Source organism: Psammomys obesus, unplaced genomic scaffold (assembly GCF_907164565.1).
Source record: "Psammomys obesus unplaced genomic scaffold, mPsaObe1.curated_primary_1811, whole genome shotgun sequence".
NCBI lineage: Eukaryota > Metazoa > Chordata > Mammalia > Rodentia > Muridae > Psammomys > Psammomys obesus.
Window position 1 is genome coordinate 12,802,685 of NW_026596040.1, and position 25,044 is coordinate 12,827,728.

The following is a 25,044-nucleotide window of genomic DNA, read 5'->3' on the forward strand; positions in this document are numbered from 1 at the left end:
ACACACACACACACACACACACACACACACACACACACACACACACAGATCTGTTATGTCCATGGACTGACTAGCAGATGTTTGCAGGAAATTTGGTCTGAGCTTGAAACTACACCTAAACATTGGAATCTTCTATATTGTGGTGCAGAGATAGAGATAGGGTAATAGGCAGAGGTGATAAGCAATGGTCATGACTTCGTGGCTAGAATTTGGTCCTTGTTCATTGATACACACAAATTCTATGATCAAATCTTGTTTTACATAACTTTAAAAAAAATCAGCCTATACTATTTCAGGCAGGACGCAAATAATGAACAAATTTTAAATTAGCATATTGGCCTAGAAAGATCTTTTCTTAATCTTTATGCGTATTATATTTCCCTCTTAGCCCAGGCTCTGAAAGTGTTAAGGGCAGGCATTTCCAAAATCTCTGGTTTTTCTTCTGTGGTCACAGTGATTATACTCAGGCCTTCTTTTATGTCTCTAATTGAATTTCAGATCGTGTCTATTCTCTATTCTGCTGCTGGCATTTTATTTGTTAGTTTGGAAATCATGCCATTTTTAAACTCAGTACCATTCTTTGACTCCTCAATCCTTTTTCTGTTTTCCTTTCTTTTTGCTTTTTATATAGCATTAATATTTCTCTAGCACAAACCCCCTCAGGAACATTTTTGCCTTTTCTTCCAAACTGAACTCTTCACCCACCAATGCACTCTTTTCTTTATTTTTTTTTCCCCCCTCACTTCCTACAGTTGCAGCAATCTGGTCATCTTCCCAATTGTTTTCCTTTCTGTTTGTAAGATGAACAGCTCTACGACGAACTTATGGGAGCTCCAGGAGTGGCCTTTCCTTAGCATGCTCCTGTCACATGTAAAACTGTAATTGAGCCAGTATGGAAATAAACTTGTTTCACCTATTGCCAGGTTTTTATAGCTTAAAGGTCTATGTGGAAGTTATATGGCAGGTAGTGGAGGAATCCATTGTAAACTGGGGAATGTGGCCTTCCAAGTCTTGCTTCTACCACATGCAGGGAATATGATAAACTGTGGTTCTCTCAAGGCCGCAGAACTGGCATTTGTCACTCTGCATTGTTATCTTTCATCAGCCGCTCTTTGCCAGTCTGATTATTCACAGTTCATCTTTCATTGCTTATACTTGGGATTTTTCATGATGCTCAGGCTATTGTTTCCGCACTAACGCTTTTCTGAGGGGTCTGTACTGAACTGAGATAAGCCCACTTTTCCTTGATAAGTGAGATATCCAGGAGTACGTCTTTCATCTTTGTACTTTTGCTATTAAATTTCTCTGTTATATGTGATTTTTGTTTCTAAGAAAGAAAATTCTAGTGTACTCCATCATCCATTTTCTAAAATTTTCAACATGGCATTATCTCTTGTAAATGGAAGTAGTATTGCATACATGTTATTGGAAGGCTGGAAAGATTGAACAGGTGCAAGTAAAAGATATAAAAATAATGTCCTTGCCAGTCCCCTTCAGGGCGCATTTCCTGCCATGACTCCTAGTTCTGATGGCCTGGAGGACCATCAGAGGTTCTGAAGGTCTTTTATCACGGACACGAGGGACTCTAGTCTTCATCTTTCCCTTTTAAGTAGCTTTTGTTCATTGGCTAGCTATCCTGGCAATATGCTTGATGCTGAGATGGCAAGGGCTATGTATAGATTAGAAAATTAGGCATTCTGACTTGCACCATTAAAGTCGACATCATCCCTCAAACTCTAATGCCTCTGATCTACACATGCCTGTCACTTCCATGCGGTGTCTTCTGCATACACTGTTAAGAACTGGATTTATTATTCTCTTGCTTTTGATGGTTGAGTCTGAGCTATCTCTCAGCATGTTAGCATTCCGTGCTAGGCAATTCCTTCAAACAGTTATAATGAAGAGTCTCTCAGTAATTTGCTTTCATACTCTGTTTGTTCCAATCTATTGAGATGGGCAGCAAGCTCATTTTTGTTTACTAATCGTAAATATTAAAGTCAAGTTAGTTTACTTTTGAAAATTAATGATTATGGCAATTTATTATTTATCATATTATTATTTATTGAATGATTAAAATTAATTCTGTTTAGTATATTCTCAGTGGTATGTAAAGGAGAAAGATGTATCAGGAATTGCACAAATTCTCAACTATCATAAATCACTTATGCCACACGGTGGAGAAAAATGGCTGCTAGTTTCAACCTCCTGCATAAGATGATCATGAAAGAACAAGTAGACTCTCAGGCAATAAAGTGGATGTGGCAGTCCACTTGTAATCCAAGCCTTGGAAAGCAGAGCTGGAGGATCACCAGAGAAAGCTGGTTAGCCATGTCAGGTTTGGGAGACCCTGTGTCAGGACGAACATGGAGGAGTAACCAAGGATGATTCCAGCCTCAACTTCAAACCTCCACATGCATATACACACAAGTAAATACGTACCAAGCACATGTGAGCACATTCGTGCATATGTGAGCTCACACACATGCAAAACCACAAAATCACACATGTTCACAACATGTAAAGTAGCACACTGGCAAAAGGCATGCACTGATTAACTTACTGCTTGGGGAAGACGGACACGATGGTGGTGTTTGATTTTGAAATGTATTTTTTTCTTTGAATTTTATTTTTTTTCTTATCAGTTACATTTTATTAACTCTGTATCCCAGCCATGTCCCGCTCCCTCATTCCCTCCCAGTCCCTCCCTCCCTCCCTCCCTCATCTCTAGTGTGCCCCTTTCCAAGTCCACTGATAGGGGGGACCTCCTCTCCATTCATCTGATCCTGTTTTATCAGGTATCTTCAGGACTGGCTGCGAAGCCCTCCTCTGTGGCCTAACAGGACTGCTCCTCCCTTGGGGGATGGGGAGGCCAAAGAGCCAGTCATTGAGTTCCTGTTAGAAATAGTCCTTGTTCCCCTCACTTTGGGAAACCAATTGGTTACTGAGCTACCACAGGCTACATCTGAGCGGAGGTTCTAGGTTATATCCATACATGATCCTTGGTTGAATGTCAGTTTCAGAAAAGACCCTGTGCCCAGATATATTTGGTCCTTGTGGAGCTCCTATCCTTTCCCCATCAGACTAACTCCCCTTCTTACTTATGATTTTCTGTACTCTGCCAAAGGTTTGGTCATGAATCTTTGCTTTGACAATACTGCTAGTTAGAGTCTTTCAGATGCGCTCAGTAGACTCGTGTCATACGTTCAATGCACATCCCATCTGTCTTTCTAAACGAGGATTGATCATCTTACCACATGTCTGCTCTCTTGATTATCTTTTTTAGGTGTATAGATTACAAGTGTTATTTTTAAATGTAGCAAAAGAAGATGACTCTGGGTGACCTCACATCTTGAACATTGTCCATTAAGCTGTAGGTATCAGAATCGCAGCCCTTTGATTGACTCCTACACATGACTTGGTTCCATCTGTCCAATCGCTTCTAAGTGTACAGTTGTATGAGACCTTAAATTTCCTTGAAATGCTTCCAGATGGATGCAAAATAGACCCCATCTAGTGTTCTCAATGTCCATCTGAGTGTTCTGCTCTTCCATCACTTCCTTACAGTAGACACTCATATTTCCATCTTTTAAGTTTGTCAGCTCTGCTTTCTGCAGTTTTTAAATATGACTTATTACTTTATATTAGTTCTATGTGTAGAGATATGGATAGTGTGTAAATTTTTAGTTAATTTGAATCTTCTAGAAAAATGCTATTGAATAGATATTAACACTAATCTGTGCTATTTAATCATATTGTATAACTCTTCTTTCTCTAATTGCACTCAGAATCATGTGTCTAACCATCCATGTATTACGTTTTGAAAATTGAAAATATATTCTCAATTTACAATTTTTCAATATGACATTTTTTTTACAATTTCCATCTCAGTAAAGGTATTATCTTAAATGTCATGCCTAATTACTTCTAAATTAGACCATTTTTCCCCTAAAACACTCTTTTTCAAAAAGATAAGACAGTATTCCTGTATTCTGTGCTAACAACATGATCATATGTTAACTAATTTAAACAACAGATACTTTGGTAAAGCACAATAGGTTATTTACTTTGTTGGACACTAGGGACTTTAATTTTTATAAATAATTGAAAGTGTGATTATAAAAGGAAACATTTACACAGCTGTTGAAGGCGAAACATAAAACTGGAGGCCTTCGGTAGCATAAAATGCACCATGAAATACTGGGCTAATGATGCAGTTTGCATGGGACTGTGGTACTTCACATGAGAAAAGTGTAACGCGTTTTACAAATAAGGAATACTTTAAAGTTTTTGTGTATTAACTGTGTTAACATTTGAAAAGGGCTACAAAACATATTTTAAATTTCCCCTCTTTTATCACCTTATGTGGATCATATCCATTTATAATTATCTCTAGTACACGTTTGTTAAAGCAAAATATAGATAAGTTTTACAATAAAATCTACATACTCAGAAAAAAATGTGCATATTGAAGCCTTTCAGGGATTTAGCAACAGAATAATAGTCATGAAAGATTAATTTTTCAAACCCCCTTAGCAGATTTAAATGGTTCTTGGCTCTCTGTGATGAAGCCTTTCATTGTTTCTCAAATTATGTTTAATTTATTTTTATAAACTGTATCTAGAGTCCCCTGACAGTGATGACAGATGCCTGGAAAGCCTACATGATGTATAAAAGCCCACATTCTAAATTTCATCTTTCTCTTTCATCTCATATATTCTAGATCATTAAATTCAACATGAAGTTTTATTTTAAAATGAAACTCCCAGTTCTCCATTAAGAATGCTAGAGCTCAAGCACAGAAAGCAATGTCACAATGCGTGCATGTCTTTATTAATCAAGGATGAAGTCCCTCTGTGCCTTCACACTCCCGTCGTAACTGAGTGTAAGCAGGTACTTTCAAGTTTAGAAAGATATTTAAAAATGAGCTTTAGAGCTTCTCAAATGTTTTCACTAATGTAAAAATAATGCAACAGATCCTTCCTATTAGCACCATTTTCCATTATTTTCATAGTGATTGCTTATCACATCTTTAATAACATGCTGTATAGAACTTCTTTTCACGTCCTTCAGGTTCTGCAAAATCCTAGATGCACGCACCGCTTATGCATGTGCATTCATCTTTATTGTCAACCTGTTACCTAAGTCAGAGGCCAAACCCTTCAAATCCCTGGTCACCTCTGTGTGTTGTCATTAGCATCTATCTTTTTGTCTTTATGTGGTTGTCCATTTTTCTTCATGTTCTTTTTTATTAACTAAACATCCCCAAATATGCACATGACATGTACATCCTCATCATCCATCTTCTCTCTCTCTCCGTGTGTGTGTGTGTGTGTGTGTGTGTGTGTGTTTCATGGTAATCTTTCAGTCTTTCTTCTACATGTTCTTTCAAAGTCCAAATATTCCAGATATTTTTCTCCTGCTACTTTCCTTACATTTAAAGTTAATAAACCAGGAAAGTAACACCATAAAATGACCCTATTTTATCATTACACAGCCATTAAAAATCCAAATTATAGCCACATCCTAAAGTTCCACCTTCAAATCTAATAACACTGCTATTAATATCAACACTACTAGAAATAGTACTTGAAATTTTGGCTAATTCTATTACTTCTACCATGCAATTATGTACTTCAGAAGTGAAAAATATGAGTTTTGATAGCCTTGTCAAGAAATTTAATATTCTACAAATATTGTAATTAAGCAAAAAAAATGTGGTTTGACAATTTAGTATTTTTTTTGTCTTTAAAATATTCAACAAATATTTTTTTCTCATTATAATGTGCAAAATAATATTGCTCTATGGTGATTTTAAAGTAAATGCAAGGTAGTATTCTGTTTGCATTTATCTTTTCATCTATCTACATTTCTATCTAGGTATCTATATATTTATGTGTGTATGTGTGGAAGACAGAAGAGAGCTTGTAGGAGTCAGCTTTCTCCTCACATCATGTGGGGATGGGGAATTAAATTTGGGTTGTTGGGCCTGGTGGTATGTGCCTTGCCTTAGCTACCATTCTATTGCCCTAAAGACACACCATGACCAAGGCAACTCTTACAAAAGGAGGCATTTCATTGGGAGCTTGTTTACAGTATTACCATGTCAGGTAGCTTGACAGCAAGCAGACAGGGATGTGCTGGAGCAGTAACTGAGAGTTTTACATCCAGATCAATAGGCAGAGGCAGAGGCAGTGAGAAAGAGCGAGACTGGCCTGGAATAGACCTTTAAAACCCCAAATCCCACTCCTAATGATACACCATCTCCAATAAGCTCACCCCTTCTAGTCCTTCCCAAATGGTTCACTGACTGGGGACGAAGAATTCAAACACATGAGAGTGTGGGACACATCTTCATTCAAACCACCACAAACTTCTGCCTGCAGAAGCATTTTGCCTTTATGTAAATACTATTTTAATCATAAATATATTAAATGTTGTAATAAATATACAAAGTTACTTTAATATTTCATTTGAATATTTTTCTTCCAGACTTATTTCAGGACACATTATATGTTTTAAAGACATATATGTGCCTCCTAGTGTCTACATATATGAAAAAGAGAAATAAATGAGAGATTACAAGGACTAGAAGCATGGTTTTACAGCACAAATCTATTTCTCCTGGAATTTATAGATGTACACAGAACTAAAAAAAAAAGAAGAGAAGAAAAATATTGTGGCGAGCATACTTTGTTATAGTATTTTTCTCTGCTTCATTTAACATTTATGCGTTCAGTATATATTACTTGTTTCATCTCTAAAAGCATGGGATTTTCTTTTCTTTTAGGACAGTAGAATTTTCACAAGAAGAAAAATATAAAGGCTCATTAATCACTTAATCACCACACCATGAAATGGTACAAGCTCTATGGCTGTGTAATGGAATTGACTGTGATCAGGAAGGTTGTTTGGAAGAGCAAATAATATATGGATAACTGGTCAAAGACATAAGATGAGAGACATAGAGAGAGACAGACAGACAGACAAAGAGGTGTGTGTGTGTGTGTGTGTGTGTGTGTGTGTGTGTGTGTGTGTGTTTGTAGGAACACTGAAGCATAATGAAGCCTAGAAAGAGAGTATCTTATACAAGGTGGTCTCTTGTATTGAGCATAACATCATCTATCATCATTTAAGCACTAGAGAAATGATGAGGACATAGAATAAAGATGGGTGACAAAAGACCACTTATTTGTAGCCTCAATCCTATAAGAAACAGTTCTTTCTTAAAAAAAAAAAAAAAAAAAAAAAAAGAACTGTTCTTTTTCTTAAAGCAATGGAGTACAGAGCTAAACAGAGAATTCTCAATAGAGGAATATCGAATGGCCGAAAAACACTTAAAAAAATGTTCAACGTCCTTAGTCATCAGGGAAATGCAAATCAAAATGACCCTTAGATTTCACCTTACACCCATCAGAATGGTTAAGATGAAAAACTCAAGTGACAACACATGTTGGAGAGGTTGTGGAGAAATGGGAACCCTCCTCCATTGCTGGTGGGAATGTAAACTGGTACAACCACTCTGGAAATCATTCTGGCACTTTCTCAGACAATTAGAAATACTGCTTCCTCAAGATCCAGCTATACCACTCCTAGGCAAATATCCAAAAGATGCTCAAATACACAATAAGGACATTTGCTCAACCATATTTGTAGCAGCTTTATTTGTAGTAGCCAGAAGTTGGAAACAACCCAGGTGCCCCTCAGTGGAGGAATGGATACAGAAATTGAGGTACATCTACACAATGGAATATTACTCAGCAATAAAAACAAAGGAAATCAGGAAAGTTGCAGGTAAATGGTGGGAACTAGAAAAGAGCATCCTAGTGAGGTATCCCAGAAGCAGAAAGACACACATGGCATATACTCACTCATAAGTGGATATTAGACATATAATATACGATAAACCTACTAAAATCTGTACACCTAAAGAAACTAATCAAGGAGGATTCTGGCTAAAATGCTCAATCCCCATTCAGAAAGGCAAAGAGGATGAACATCAGAAGAAGGAGAAAATAGGGAACAGGACAGGAGTCTGCCACAGAGGGCCTCTGAAAAGCTCTACCCTGCAGGGTATCAAAACAGATGCTGAGACTTATGACCAATTGTTGGGCAGAGTGCAGAAACTCTTATGAAAGAAGTGGGTAATAGTAAGACCTGGAGAGGACAGGAGCTCCACAAGGAGAGCAACTGAACCAAAAAATCTGGACCTAGGGGTCTTTTCTGAGACTGATACTCCAACCAAAGACCATTGCTGGAAATATCTTAGACCCCTACACAGATGTAGCCTATGGCAGTTCAGTATCCAAGTGGGTTACATAGTAATGGGGACAGAGACTGTCTCTGACATGAACTGATTGGCCTGCTCTTTGATTGCCTCCTCCTGAGGGAGGAACAGCCTTACTAGGCCACAGAGGAAGACAATGCAGTCAGTCCTGATAAGACCAGATAGACTAGTATCAGAAGGAAAGAGAAGAAGACCTCCCTTATCAGTGGACTTGGGAAGGGGCATTCATGGAGAAGGGGGAGGGGTGGGATTGGGAGAGGAGGAGAGAGGAGGTTACAGGGGGATACAAAGTGAATTAAGTGTAATTAACATAAATTAAAATTAAAAAAGAGAAAAAAGCAATGGAAAGTACTACTTAATGCCTTTTAATTTGTGTGTGTGTGTGTGTTTCCAGGTTCTGGTTATTATGAATAAAGCTGCTATGAACATGGTTGAACAAATGTCTTTGTCATGTACTTGAGCATATTTTGGGTATATACCTAGGAGTGATGTAGCTGGATCTTGAGGAAGCACTATTCCTAATTGTCTGAGAAAGTGCCAGATAGATTTCCAAGTGGTTGTACAAGTTTACATTCCCACCAGCAGTGGAGGACGGTTCCCCTTTCTCCACAACATCTCCAGCATGTGTTGCCAGTTGAGTTCTAGATCTTAGCCATTCTGATGAGTGTAAGGTGAAATTTCAGGTCATTTTGATTTTCATTTCCCTTATGGGCGTTGAGCATTTCTTTAAGTGTTTCTCTGCATTCTATATTCTTCTACAGAGAATTCTCTGTTTAGCTCTGTTCCCTATTTTTTAATTGAATTACTCGATTTGTTGCTGTTTAACTTCTGTAGTTCTTAATATATTCTGGATATTAGCCCTCTGTCAGCTATAGGGTTGGTGAAGATCCTTTCCCAGTCTTAGGCTGTTGTTTTGTTCTGACGACAGTGTCCTTTGTTTTGCAGAAGCTTTTCAGTTTCATGAGGTCCCACTTACTGATTGTTGACCTTAGAGCCTGTGCTGTTGGTGTTCTGTTCAGGAAGTTGTCTCCTGTGCCAATGAGTTCTAGGCTCTTCCCCACTTTTTCCTCTTAACTGGTTTAGTGTGTCTGGTTTTATGTTGAGGTCTTTGATCTACTTGGACTTCAGTTTTGTACAGAGTGATAAATATTGATCTATTTGCATTTTTCTGCATGCAGACATCCAGTTAGACCAGCACCATTTGTTGACGATGCTGTCTTTTTGTCCATTGTATGGTTTTGGCTTCTTTGTCAAACATCCAGTATTTGTGTGTGTGTGTATTTATTTCTGGGTCTTCTGTTTTGTTCCATTGATCCACCATTCTGTTTCTATGCCAATACAATACAGTTTTTATAACTATTGCTCTGTAGTACAGCTTAAGATCAATGATGGAGATATCTCCAGAATACTACTCAGTAACTAAAAACAAGGAAATCATGAAATTTTCAGCTAAATGGTGAGATCTAGAAAAGATCATCCTGAGAGAGGTATCTCAGCAGCAGGAAGACACACACAGTATATATTTACTTATAAGTGATACTAGACCTATAATATAGGATAAATATACTAAAATGTGTACACCTGAAGAAGCTAAGCAAGAAGGAGGTCCCTGGGTAAGATGATCAGTCCTCACTCAGAAAGACAAAGACAAATGGGATGGATATTGGAAGAAGGAGACAACAGGGAACAAGACAGGAGTCTACCACAGAGGGTCTCTGACTCTACCCAGCAGTGTATCAAAGCAGCTGCTGAGATTCTTAACCAAAATTTGGGCAGAGTGCAGGGAATCATATGAAAGAAGGGAGAGATATTGGGACCTGAAGAGGACAGGAGCTCCATAAGGAGATCAACAGAGCCAAAATATCTGGGCACAGGGGTCTTTTCTGAGACTGATTCTCCAACCAAGGACCATGCATGGCTATTAACTTAGAACCCATGTTCAGATGTAGCCCATGGCAACTCAGTATACAAGTGGGTTTCTCTAGTAAGGAGAACAAGGATTGTCTCTGACATGAACTCAGTGGTGGGCTCTTTGACCACTCCCACATCCCAAAGTGGGGAGCAGCCTTGTCAGGCTACAGAGGAGTTCATTGCTGCCAGTCCTGAAGAGACCTGATAGAGTAGGGTCAGATGGAAGTGGAGGAGGATCTCCCCTATCAGTGGGGAATGGAAGGAGATGAGGGAGGGTGGGATTGGGAGGGAACTATAGCTGGGATACAACGTGAATAAATTGTAATTAATATAAAAATAAAAATTTAATTTAAAAAAGATTGAGAGTGGCTCCTCAAAGGAAGAATGTAGCCTTTTCCCCTCACAGAAGGCCGAAAAGAACTCCTTAGCTCACAGGGCTGGTTGGCTGAATATCACAAGTACCATCGTGAACAGTGCCAGACAGTAAACTGGATGTGATCCCAAAACGTCTTCCCTGGAATGGAGCTGAATCAATTCTGACTGGAACTGATAGATACCAAGGTTTTAAAAATTAATGCAGAAACTCACGGTTGGTCAAAGTGCAGAGGATGTGCCGTTGGAGTGCTCAGTCACAAAGGAACTTCTATATTACTTTCCTCCCTGTGTTAGTCTGGGTTCTCTAAAGGAACAGAGCTGGTGAAATACATGTATATATTAAAAAGGGAATTCATTAGAATGACTTGCCAGCAGCACCTCAGGTACTCCTACAATAGCTGGCTCACACTGGCAAGGCCGAAAATCCTGTAGTTGTAAAATCTTGTAATAGGGCTGAATGCCTCAGTAGTTCCAACGTGGTGGAGCTTCTAGTCTTCAGTGTTGGAATCCTGAAGACATTAGTTTTCATTTGAGTAAAGAAATGTCACAGGAACAAGACAGGTGAACTTGTCAGTGAACTGAGAGCAACAGACAAGCAGTAAATATTCCTTACTTAATGTCCTTTTATCTCAGCTTCCGCCAGAAAACACAACCCACCTTTAGAGTAGGTGTTCCTCCTTCAACAATCTTTTCAACAAAACTCACTGACATGAGTGCCCAGCACCTTGAGTCTTACTTGGGTACAGATGCAGTGAAACTGACAACCAAGATTAGCCATCGCAGACCTCAAGGTTCCACTTGTGAAAGAAAGAGGAGAAAGATCCTAAGAGTCAGAGCTGGGGTACTTCCGGACATGAAAAGGTGAGTGTTCTGATGAACTGTAGAAACCGTGGTTGCTTGCACAAGCGCAAGAGCAGAAACATTCCTGCATGGAGGGTGAAACTCTTGAGCCCCCACCTGAAGTGGTGCTGTGAACAGAAGATGGTGTTCTAGGAATGAAAGTCAGTTTGCTTTATCCATGTGGCCCCTGGTAAGTTAACCAAACCCACAGCCTGATCAGCATATGGATACTGCAAATTAGATTCTATAGATTATTATTAAAAACTATTCTAAAAGAAAACACAAAGCCTCAGAGGTAGGAAAACAGGAATGAATTTAAAAGGAGTTAGAGGAGGAGTAGGAATTGAATGTGATCAAAATACAATGTATGAAGTTTGGTGCAGTGGTGCATGCCTTTAATACTGGCACTCTGAAGATTGAGACAACTCTGAATCTCTGTGAGTTTGAGGCCACCGTGGACTATACGGTGAGTTCCAGACAAGCTAAGATCACATCACAAGACCATATTTCTAAATGTATATATTTTTACCTTGAATGGGTTTCATTATGTACATGACATGCTCTGTCAAGTGTAAGCAGTGAGGAAAAGGATAGGTAAGAGGCATTTAACATAATTATATTACTATGAAATTTGAAGTGTTTTACAGTGTGAAAGAGACACTCTCTGTTGGTGTGGACAACAAAGACATATCTCTGTGGAAATACCTCTGTGACTGATTGGCCTTGCTGACTAATAAAACTGTTAGCAAAATACTGCTTGCTCTAGAAGTCTGAAGTTAGCTTTGTGTTCCAAGGCTAGTCTAGTTGTCTTTTCAAGCCACTTCAGCATCTTTCCCATGCTCATAATTGAGATTTTTCAGAGACTATGAGAGAGGGGATCAAGTCACTCTTGCCTTTTAAATGTTTTATAGATCCATCCACATAAATAAATTTAAAAGCTAGGCCAAATTGTGGAATAAATTAAATGTTTCCACTTGCTACATTTTCTGAGATAAGTACAATTTAGTGTGATTTGACCACTCACACTATAATTACAGGGTTTATTCATGCATACAAATTCTCGAGCCCTTTCTCAAACATGCTGTCATCTAGCAGCAAAATACAAAGTTGTGATGAAGAACTATTTACTTTAACCCCCGCAGTAGATCATTTGGACAAAGAGATAGAAATGGAGCGTGTGAGTTATGACTCTTAATGGCAGGCAGATTAGCTCTCCTTATAGTGATCGGGGCACTCAAGGCTGCCTTCTTCCTGCTTCTTCCTTTTCAGGCTTACATTCCACCAGCCCCAGGATGAGCAAAGTGCTGTGTCAGTCAGCATGTGGGTTCAGCAGCAGCAGCAGTATTTGGGCTGACGGCACATCAAAATTCATATTCTCACCTATGCTTTGTTTAATAATACTTTCTTTGGCTCATATTCATTTTTCTCTTTAGGTTTCTACTACAGACATTAACATTTTAAGGTAGCTGTTTTTATACAATAATGCTAAACATTTTAGAATGGATAAATTGTGTAAGAGACTCAACTTGAGATGAACTCCTCATTTACATTTATGAATTTGTAGTCCAAATTCTCTTAGTTGAGAACCATTGATAAGTGACCCCAGAGAAAGATTCATACAAATTGAAGTTTTAAGATAACCAGCCTCATGTTACATGACTTTAATTAGCTAAGGTGAGAGGCATTCAGGAAAAAATATGGATCCATTTAGAGTTATGTTCAAAGACAAATTCATTTTTAGGTCTCTCAGTCTTTCAGGAGGGGGACTGGAACTATCTTCATCAGAAGCTTTAGGGCAAGGATGGGCTTCAGTGAACAGGGAAAGAGTTCCCCTGTCTCATCAAGCCTCCAACTTCCTTCTCTTTCTTGTCCACATTGGTCTTCCTGAGCCATATGGGATTAGTGAGGTCTGATGCCCTTAAAGATGAGACAAAAACACCGGAAGCAAGGCATGGGTGGAAATCAAGGCAAGAAGTCGCATAAGCCTGAGTGCCTATTCCATTCCTTTGCTAAGTAAACTGTTATTTAATATCTCAGTGTGAAGTTACTGCACTGTGACAGGCAAAATAAAAAGTTATCCTGAGGGACGCTCATAAAAAGAGAGAGACATGGAGGGGGACTAGGAGGGAGGATGGTACTGGGAGGAGATAGGGAGGGGCCTACAGCTGAGACACAAAGTATATAAATTGTAATAATAATAATAATAATAATAATAATAATAATAATAAAGAAAAAAGTTTCAGTACACAAGCCTTCCATTTACTTCAGGAATGGGGCACATTGGGTAGAAAGTAAATTCCTAAATTTTCTATTTTGGGTTTATCTATTTTTACTATATTGTACTTTAATGACTTCCATTAAGACTTTATTTTGGTCCTTGAAGTTTAATAGTTCTACAAGTAGCATATACAAAGTATCTTTTCCTTTTTATTGATACAATTTACCTGGTGACATATTTTATAGGAGTGATTTCTTTCTGTTTTATCATATACTTTGAGACTATTTATCACCCATATTCTCTCATTCTTTGACTTTATTCCCTTACTCTCCCATTAACATCTATTCTTCTCCTGGCCTCCTTAATTTTATATCATTTGTATATATATATATATATATATATATATATATATATATATATACACACACATGTATGTATCTGTGCACAAATATTTGCAAATGAAGTGAAAGACACATTTATCTTTGTGAATCTGACTTATTTTGCTTAATGGAGTGATACCCTCTCACATACATGTTTTATCAAAGAACATGATTCTGTTCTCTGGTATGACTAAATAAGAATCTATGTTGAACATAGAAAATATAGAACATATTTTCTTTATCATTAAACTTTTGGTAGACATCAAGGCTGACCCCATAACCTGAGCAATGCAAAGACCTCCATGATAAGCAAGGCTATGTAATATCTCTTTGGCTTGTTGACTCAGAATCCTATAAAAATACATCCAGGAGTGGTATAGCTGCAGCATATGGTATTTCTATTTTTAGTTTTTAACTTCATACTGATTTACATAGTGACTAGACCAGTTTTTGTTCCCTCAAGGAGTTTATGAAAGTTTCCTTTGTTCACAACCTCACTGGCATCTATTCTTTGTTTTCTTAGCGATAGCGATTCTGATTTCTCAGTCTATTTTTAATTTGCTTTAATTTTTCTTGTCTCATACCTGATATCAGTGAAAATGTTTTGAGGCTTTCCCTTGTTGTATAATGTTGGCTGGAGGTTTCCCATTTGTAGCTTTATTATTTGAGCAATGCACTTAATGTTCCTCATTTCTTCAGAGCTTTTTTTTAATTTAAATTTTTATTTTTATGCTAATTACAGTTTATTCATTTTGAATCCCAGCTGTAGCCCCCTCCTTCATTCCCTCCCAATCCCAGCCTCTCTGCTTCATCTCCTCCCTGCTTCTCCCCCAGTCCACTGCTAGGGGAGGTCCTCCTCCTCTTCCATCTGACCCTAGCCTATCAGGTCTCATCAGGACTGGCTGCATTGTCTTTCTCTGTGGCCTGGTTAAGGATGCTCCCCCCTCAGGGGGAGGTGATCAAAGAGCCAGCCACTGAATTAATGTCAGAGACAGTCCCTGTTCCCCTTATTAGGTAACCCACTTGGAGACTGAGTTTCCATGAGCTACATCTGTGCAGGGGTTCTAGGTTATCTCGATGCATGGTCCTTGGTTAGAGTATCAGTTTTAGAAAAGACCCCTGGGTCCAGATTTCTTGGTTCTGTTGCTCTCCTTATAAAGATACTGTCTTTTCCACATCTTCTTATCTCTCCCTTTTTCATAAGATTCCCTACACTCTACCCAAAGTTCAGTTATGAGTCTCAGCATCTGCTTTGATACACTGCTGGGTAGAGTCAGAGGCCCTCTGTGGTAGGCTCCTGTCCTGTTACTTGTTTTCTCCTACTTCCAATGTCCATCTTCTTTGTCTTTCTAAGTGAAGATTGATCATTTTACCCTGGGTCCTCTTTCTTGTTGATCTTCTTTAGGTGTACAGATTTTAGTATATTTATCCTATCTTATAGGTCTAGTACCCACTTATAAGTGAGTATATACCATGTGTGTCTTTCTGCTTCTGGGATACCTCACTCAGGATGATCTTTTCTAGATTCCACCATATGCTCACAAATTTCATGTGTAAATACCACAATTTCTATATCAATTCCTCAGATGAGGGTCATCTGGATTGTTTCCAGGTTCTGGCTATTACAAATAAAGCTGCTATGAACATTGTTGAGCAAGTGTCCTTAACCCTGAAATTTCACCTTACACCCATCAGAATGGCGAAGATCAAACACTCAAGGACAACACACACTGGAGAGAATGTGGAGAAAGGGAAAACCTCCTCCATTTCTGGTGGGAATATAAACTTGTACAACCACTTTGGAAATCAATCTGACACTTTCTCAGACAATTAGGAATAGTGCTTCTTCAAAGCTTTTACCATGAAGGATGGTGGACTGTTTTCTATGCCTTTTTGCTGTCTTGTGATTATCAAGAGGCCTGTAATATATTGATATAATACATTATTTATTCATTCCTAACTTAATTGTGATATGGTTTATTTGTCTAGAAGCATATCCCTTTATTCTAAAATTTACAGTTTACTGGAGTATTCATTTTCCACATAAACCTTGAAGATCCTTTGAGTATCTGTCGCGTCTGTTGTATGTCTACCTATTCACCTCCAATGCTATTGAGTCTTCTCTCATTGTCTGGTGGTTAAGGTGCCTAAATGTTCAGAGTCTTGATTTTTGTGTAAGAGCCAGCACTTTGCTCCACTGACGCTACATATTATTTCTTTGTATCCATCTTATAAATTTGTTCCCTGATCTTTTTTTTTAATTTCCATCTACTTATTATTCTTTCCTTAACATGTTGAAGTATATTATATTGCTATTTGTTTTAGATTTATTTTTAAAATGCAGACTCTCTAGTTATAAAATTTCCTCACAGAACAATTTTTGTTATATCCCACAGTTTCTCACATGTTGCGATTTTATTTTAATTCGGTTCTAGAATTTTACATTTTATCTCCTTTTCTTGTGACCTTTTCATCCAGTAGTGTGATTGTTCATTCTCCTTGATATAAGTGCTTGTATATAGTTTTTTTGCAGTCAGTGCCTACTTTCGTCATCTTCAGGGCTTTGAACTTGACCTGTCTTAGTCAACAGGAGTGAAGAAAGGAGAGAGTCACACAGCAAGAAGCTGGTGAACTGTGTGCTGTGATGGCTACTCTCTAGCAGTCCAGACATTGGGGATATTTACTATATACCACTGAGCAGAGGTGAACTGATAAGACAGCTGTTCTAGGGGGCAGGCTTATTGTGTACAGCTGAAGGAGAAGGAAGCTGGCTAGTTTAGGTAATCTCTGTAGGAGGTCTCTGTAGGGGGCAGTTTCTTTTTTAAACTAATTTTATTTATATATTTATTTATTACAATTTACTCACTTTGTATCTCTACTGCAGCACCCAGTTCCACCCACCCTCCCACTTTCCCCCCATGCCCTTTCCTTAGTTTCTTATTGCAGTTATCAGAAAGTGGAGGATGTGGTTGACAGTTACTGTGAAGCATTATTATGTGAAGAGCAATCCTTCCTAACATTGATTGGTACTTGGACCAGGGCAAGGCTCTGCCATTTATATACTTGTTTGCTGGTTGGTTTGGAGTTTTCAACAATAACCACTCTGAGTGAAATGAGATATAATCTCACTATAGTTTTAATTTATTTTCCTAATGATAAAAGATGTTCAGTACCTTTTTGTGTGTTTCTTATCCATTTGTGATTTTTAGAGAGATGTCTCTTTTCTGCTGATTTTCTACCTTTGGTTGGATTACTTGATCTTATTACTTCTTTTTATTTTTATACTGTATATATCAATTCTCTGTTAGATGAATAAACTGGTCAATATTTCTCCCGTTAAATATACTGGCTCTTCTGTTTGTTGAGTGTTATTATCATTTTTTTTTTTTTGTTACAAAGAAGTTTTGTAAACTGGAGGTAATCCCATGTCAGTTATTAATTTAATTTTCTGAGGTATTAGAATTTTACAAGGAATTTATTGCTTGTGCAAATACCTTGAAGTGTTTCCCAGGTGTTTATCACTTCCATTTTCAGAGTTTCTGGCCATATTAAATTAAACTCTTTAATCTATTTTAAGTTGATTTATAGAGAGTGGGATATAAAGGTCTACTTTTAATCCTTTACATGTGAATGCTCGGCTTTCCTAAGACCAATTTCATGAAGATGTATTCCTCTAAGGTATGTTTTTGTCGTCTTTGGTGAAGAACAAATGTACAGATTTATTTTCTGGGTACATAATCCTATTCCAGTTCTCTCTGTGTCTGCTTTGGAACAATATGCTACTGTGTGCTTAGCCACAACTCTGCAGTGTGCTCTGTAATAAGGTGTTTTGTACAACTATCACTGCCTTGGATAATTAGAGGTGTTTGTGTTTTCATACAAATTACGGGATTTTTTTTCAAGATCTGTGAAGAGTGTTCATTGGTGATTAGAAAAGGCATTGCTTTAAATTTGTGAACTGACTTTCTGTAGTGCTAAATCGTGAGAGGACTTCATGTTTGTTACCTTTGGGATTCTCAGCACTGTTTAGATTCCCCATCACTGGTGTGTTTTTGTGTGCATAGATGTTCATGTATGGATACACATACCTAGGTGTGGAGGCCAAAGGTTAATGCCAGATGTCTCCTCAAACACTGTTTCTCTTATTCCTTGAGATAGTATCTTTTTAACCTTTTTTAATTAATTTTTTTACATTAATTACATTTTATTTATTTTGTATCTCAGCTGTAGCACCCTTCCTCATTCCCTCCCAATCCCACCCTTCCTCCCTCATTTCCTCCCATGCTCCTCTCTAAATCCACTGATAGGGGGAGGTCCTCCTCCCCTTCCATCTGACCCTAGCTTATCTCTCAAAGAATTCAGCAAGACTAGGTGGCCAGAGCTTTTTATGTGGATGGGTTTTGGGGGGATTGAACTCAGAACATCATGCTTATGTGAGCTACATCGCTCTGACTTCTCTATGACTTTTATATTACTTCCCAGAGGTCTTTTGCTCTTTCTTAGCATCTAGTCTCTTTTGTTATCATGACATTCCTTTTTCATGGAGCCTTACAAAGAGAAATTGTCTTTTTGCAATCTTGCTAGCTTTTCCCTTTGTGAATCCATTTGTTCCACACTGTATTTATGTAATCAGTCACTTCCTAAAGGATATGTAGTTTTTCTCTAGTTTTTTTTCATTAATATATTTACTTGCTTTTGTTTATATTTTGAACTATGTAACAAGTCAAAAGAATCTAACAATAAGCCTGCAAGGAAAACTGTTATGGGCTTCCATAACTATAAACATCTGTCAGTTTTCCTGAAGCAGTCTGTAGTTCATAAAAGAACTGTAGCAAGGGTCTGTGCCTTCCCTAGTTTGTCAGATATTGATAACAGTCCTGTAAACTGATTGTGTGTGTCAGCAATGTACAAATTTCCCACTTACTCAAATCACAACCAACAATTTACATTATGAAACTGTATCTTCCCTGACATTAAATTCTGTATCGTTTTCCTTATTATGTAGTTCCTCAATTTCTATTAAGACTGGGGATCTTTATAGTCTTACTAAATTGGGTGTGCGTCTTATGTAAATTACTTGCTTCTCTCAACCATTTTTTATGTATGTGGATGTTCCATATGAATATGGACTTGGAATTGTTTCATTCATTTATTTATCTAAGTCTGCACCGAGGCTGTGATATTTCTTCACGGAAGACTTGAGTTTTTGAAATGTTTCATTCATTTACCTAATTTTGTATGGAGGCCATGATGTTTCTTTCTTTATGAAACACTTGAGTATGCTATTAGTACACGTTTGTATATCACCAGTCTTATCGTATCAGTGTACTCCCACTCTTCATTAAAGAAAAAACATTCATTTCTCTCAGTTTAACATAAAATTAAACTATAATAAAATCACAATTGTTTTCATTCAACATGATGTGCACTTCTAAATTGTCTCGAGGTATTTATAATTTGTGTAAATAGCTGATATTTGCCTATTTTAATTTATTAAATTTAGTGTTCAAAATAATAGGGTTCATTATATTTTTATTCAAATTATGTTGTATTTTTCTTATAGTTATTTTTGATTGCCATCTCTTCTTCCATTTTTCGTTCTTACTTAGTCTCATGCTCCCCACAATTAGTCCTTTCATGCCATATTTGCCTAATTTTTGATGGTTTATAGTACTTAATGCCTTTTTGTTGCCCTAGATCTCTTATCCTTTTTCCATGTCCTATAGGTATGTTAAGAAAGGATCTCTGTTTTTCGGTTTGAAGCTCTACGTAATTTAACTAGAATGCACTTCTTTTACAAAGACAGACATTAGCACACTGTCCCTTTGAATCCTGCTTTTCTCACGGCTGGAGTTGATTTTAAACCTGTGGAGCTTTCTTGCAGCAATCTCACAGTGTGGCTGCCAGCTCACTCTCCACCTCCTTTTCCATGCTGTCCTTTAGCATCAAGGTCTCCATTAGCGCTCCCATATTCGGGAGTCCTCTTCACCAGAGGATCTTTTCAAGCTCTTTCTGAAAGCATGCTTGAACCGTTGCTCTTCTGCCAATTAGCTCTGTCTCAAGTCTCAGGAGGGCTGCACCCACACTATCGCGGTCCCTTTGGAACATCTAACATGCCGAGGAGCACTTGGAAGTCACGGTCTTACTGTTTTTGTCTAGGATATCTAAGACCTCATTGATGTCAGGCGATTCCACAAGGTTCCTTGCTCTGTGAGAACAGTGTTGGTTTCTGCATTTTATTATCTGCATTAATAGACATACAGGAAATGAGAACATAATGATAGAGAGCAGCCAGAAATAATCAAAACTTCAGGTTTGAGGCAATAATTTTTCCCAGCTTCATGTTTTTCATAATAGATTTTTTTTTTTTTGCTTTGCTGTGGATTTTTTTTATTCCTTTTTAAATTGTTTATTTATTTACTCACTTTACATCCCAAACCTCCCCAGGGGAAATGGAACACAGTGCAGTGAGCCAAGATGGTTTCCTTTTCTCTTGTATCTACTAGCCATCTCATAACTGCAATTTCTATATATGTGACTAAGAACTAGAGAACATGTCAGTAACCATATTTCTCTCAGAGTAACTGATCAAGTTCTAAATTCATATCAAATGAATGCTTTTGCTCACATTTGATCTAAAGAGACAATCCTCAAGACATTTAACTGATAATTCATGTGTCCTGTCACTACTCTCACTACTTATAATATGATAGGGAAAAACAATCAAATTCCTCTTTGGTGACTGATATGCAAGGTCCATGTGAAGAGGATCTAGACAGTTTTGATAAGACCTGATAGGCTAGGGTCAGAGAGAAGAGGAGGACCTCCCCTATCAGTGGACTAGGGTAGGGACATGGAGAGGAAGAGTGAGAGAGTGAGAGAGGGTGGGACTGGGAGAAGATGAGGGAGGGGGCTACAGATGGGCTACAAAGTAAATAAATTGTAATAAATAATAATAATGATAATGAAAAAAAGATTTTTTTGTTTTTATATGCACTGGTGTTTGCCTGCATGTATGATTATGTGAGGGTGTTGGATTCCCTCTGTCTGAAGCTCTAGACGGTTGTGAGCTGCCATATGGCTGCTAGGAATTGAGGTTGGATTCTCTCAGAAAGCTGCCAGTGCTCTTAACTGCTGAGCCACTCTCCAGCCCCCAAAATAATATTTCAATACTCATGTTGCTACTCAAAATGTATTTCAAAATTATGTGAATGCTTTGAATTAAAAAATGCAATTCTTTGGGACTATTTAATAAATTAGTATGGCAGATTCACAGGAAGAGTGGAAACTCTTATTTAAGGATTGACTCCTGAACTCATGAATTTTCTTTTTAGATTTGTGGACACTGAATTGACCAAGGGGAGTGCCTTTCATAAAAAAAAAAATATTACAATGTACAACTGTTCTGTGGCAGCAAGCAAATTGGCATTATGACAGTTTAAAAGAAGGCATAAAAGACTTGATTAAAGAAAATGAAAGAGAAAATATTTGGAGCTAAAGGTCTGGGGATTGTTTAGATTTGCAAGTGCAGTAAGAACCTTTTATGTTTAGGCTAGAACCTTTTGAATCAAGACAAAATCATCATCTACAAAGTTCATATTCAAGAGCTATATGATGGAGTAACAAAAACAAGTCACAAAAAAACCCCACAAAATGTTTTAAGTAATCTTACAATTTTATACTGGGCCTCATTTAGCTGTCCTCAACATGTTTTGGGGGCTGTCTTACTTAGGGTTTCTATTGCTTAAGGGACACCATGATCTAGCAACTCTAATAAAAATCAAACAAATGAACAAACAAAAACAATTTAACATTGGAGCTGGCTTACAGTTCAGTGGTTTAGTTCATTCTCATCATGTTGGGAAACATTGCAGCACACAGGCAGACATGGTACTGGAGAGGCATCTGAGAACACATCCGGATCTGCAGGCAGCAGGGAGAGAGAGAGAGAGAGAGAGGGAGAGGGAGAGAGAGGCTCTGGGCATGGTTTGTGCATTTGAGACCTCAAAGCCCACACTTAGTGTGACACTTCCTCCAACCAAGCTATACCTACTCCAAAAGGCCAAACCTCCTAATAGGGCCATTCCCAGTGAGCCTCTTCAAACCACCCCTGAGGCCAACAAAGGACAGTCACATTAGTAAAAGTGCAGCCATTATCCAAATTGTTCAGAAAATTTTTCAACATGGAAGTGATGCTTTGTAACTTTTTAAACACTAGGCAGATGTAAAGTTTCACCTTTTAATTTTTAAATCTTGGTTATATTTTTGCATCTGAATTCTGCCTCTGGTGGTGGTAGCAGAGCCACGAAGAGTAAGTAGCATATTAGTTTCTAGGCTTACGGGAGTACGATGCCAAACTGTTGGTAGTATGTGTGTTGGTCGACTTCTCTGCATTCATCGGCTAACATCTTTAGGTAGGAACGGAGTTACCAGTTCAGGGTCAGTTAGGGCTTCTGCAAAACTCACAGCCGGCAAGAAAAGCATTGCTTCCTATGTATTTCCTTCCGGTTGCTCTTCAACACAATTGCCTTGTCCTTTTCACCAGGTGGTTGACCAGATTGATACCCTGACCTCTGACCTGCAGCTGGAGGATGAGATGACTGACAGCTCCAAAACGGACACTCTGAACAGCAGCTCCAGCAGCACAACGGCTTCCAGCATAGAGAAGATCAAAGAACAGGCCAATGCCCCGCTCATTAAACCTCCGGCACACCCATCCGCTATCCTCACAGTCCTGAGAAAGCCAAACCCTCCACCGCCTCCACCAAGGTTGACACCTGTGAGGTGTGAAGAGCCTCAAAGGGTGGTGCCTACCGCCAACCCTGTAAAGACCAACGGCACTCTGCTCCGGAATGGAGGCTTAGCGGGTAGGCCGAACAAAATTCCAAATGGAGACATCTGCTGCATACCCAGCAGTAACCTGGACAAGGCTCCATTGCCATCTCTGATGCACAGACCTGAGAAGGACAGGAGTCCGCAGGCAGGGCCTCGGGAAAGAGTGCGGTTCAGTGAAAAAGTCCAATACCATGGCTACTGTCCTGACTGTGAGACTCGGCATAACATGAAGAACAGGGAGGTCCAGTTACACAGTGAGCCAGTTCATCCGCCTGGAAAGAGCCCTCACCAAGGCCCTCCACTCCCTCCTCCTCCTCCTCATCTCCCCTCTTTCCCGTTAGAAAATGGGGGACTGGGCCTAAGCCACAGTACCAGCTTCCCCCCTCCCACCCCTGCACCTGTGCCTGCCCCCACTGCACCGAAACCACAAAAGACCATCCTGAGGAAATCCACCACCACCACAGTGTAACGTCTGCCGTTCAAGACAACTTTCTGTTTGTTTTTAGTTTTCTATACGATAAACGCAAAATCATACGTAACGAGCACTTTCTACTCAAGCAATAAAAAGCCCAAATATATTAATCTGCATTCAACAAAATGGCATAAAAACCGCCTGGTAAGTATGCAGAGCGATGCGTCTGTCCCGGATGTACATTCTTTTCCATGTTCCATCATCAGAAACTTCAGAATAACGAGAAAGTCTGAATGCATTTTATTTTTATTTTTTGCGATTGACCTGTGAAAAACTGTGACCTTCAGATTCCAAGTATTTTGATTTACTATGCGAGAGGATCTCAAATATTTTGGTTGGTTGATAAAGTCAGGGCAGTTCATTTCATTCATGCCTAACTCATCTATGCATTGATGATGTCATAATCCTCCCTTTGATCTAATGCTTTTTAATAAGAATTTTAATACTGAAGGACTATTTTATTATTTTTCTAAAGATGTTTGTCAATAGTTTTGCATCATGAAATGCTGAGAACAATACCAAAAAGTTTATTTTCTATACTATACAATTATGAATCATGTGTTCAAATATACGTGTAATAAAATATTTTGAGCTTTGGAAATATGTCAATAAATAATAGTAAATAATGAGAAAGCCTAATGTTCCTGAGAATTAAAATGAAGTAGAGGTTACTTTAACCCCATGTTAATATTCAATGAAATGGGAAGCAAGTCTCAAGAGTTTGAACAAGATGACACTTGGATAAATTGGATACCACAATTTCTAAATTAAATATCATAATCGATGCGGTAAGTATATCCTTCCAATATTTTTATATTGTATGTCTCCATTATGGTACTTCTAGAACCATTGCTAAGCCTTCTCACTGGACACATTGTAGATAAGGCCATTGAAAGGTTGAAATTTTTGCCTTCTGTCTACCTGAGCAAGCTCAGTTTCCACGGAAGAACACACATTCGTAGCAGGGAAGGTGGAGATGTCGCTGGCCACAGGGTTGTTCAGCAATGGCCTTTCTCTTTGTATGTTCTGAGTTCAAGGATGTCAGGGATTTGTTTTATTTCTTTTTTTTCATGTTTCATATGAGAATATTTTCTTTCTACCCATTAAATCCAAGTCCTGGGTGATATTTGCAATCTAAGAAACTTACAAATTCAGGAGTCAACAGTTATCAGTTGTACGGATTTGGACTGATGTGATTTTTGCCTTGGAGCTAAAAATTATTTATCTCACCTGAAATGATTTTGAGATAAAGTGCCTGGAGGGATGTCTTTTAAGATGTAACAGTGGAAGGCAGAGTGTTGGTGAGAATTAGTTTATTATGTGATTGATCTGAAAAGTATAGTGACCTTTTCAAATATTATCCTTCTGATTTTAAAACTTTAACTTTTGCTGCTACAGGGGGTGGTCTTATGATTTAGAACACTCTTTTAAACAGCTTTCTATTGAAATATGACAATGTATTTTGGGACGACTATACCAAGAATATAACATTTATTACTTAAATGAATGTTCGAATGAACAAAATAAGTGAAGAATAGAGAATGTTCTGTTAAAAATTTATTCAATGTGCTATTTTATCTTTTTGTGTTGTACATGAGGATAATGTAATTTACTAATCCAATATTTTGGAAAGATATAAAACAATAATGAAGAAAGACGACACTTTGGTACTTATTAATGGAATGATCAGTGTATTTAAGAGATACCAAGCAGGAAAATAAATGATTGA

At 38.1% G+C, this 25,044-nt stretch overlaps 1 protein-coding gene across 1 annotated transcript in view; it reads left to right on the top strand.

The window, feature by feature from the left end:
- The window catches only part of Prr16 (proline rich 16), a 203,696-nt gene extending 179,780 nt beyond the window's left edge, over window positions 1–23,916 (top strand). Inside the window, exon 2 of the mRNA XM_055622933.1 lies at window positions 22,554–23,916. Coding sequence (XP_055478908.1) covers window positions 22,554–23,312 — 759 coding nt within the window. The 3' untranslated portion in view covers window positions 23,313–23,916. The remainder of the gene's footprint in view (window positions 1–22,553) is intronic.
- Window positions 23,917–25,044: the final 1,128 nt, after the last annotated feature.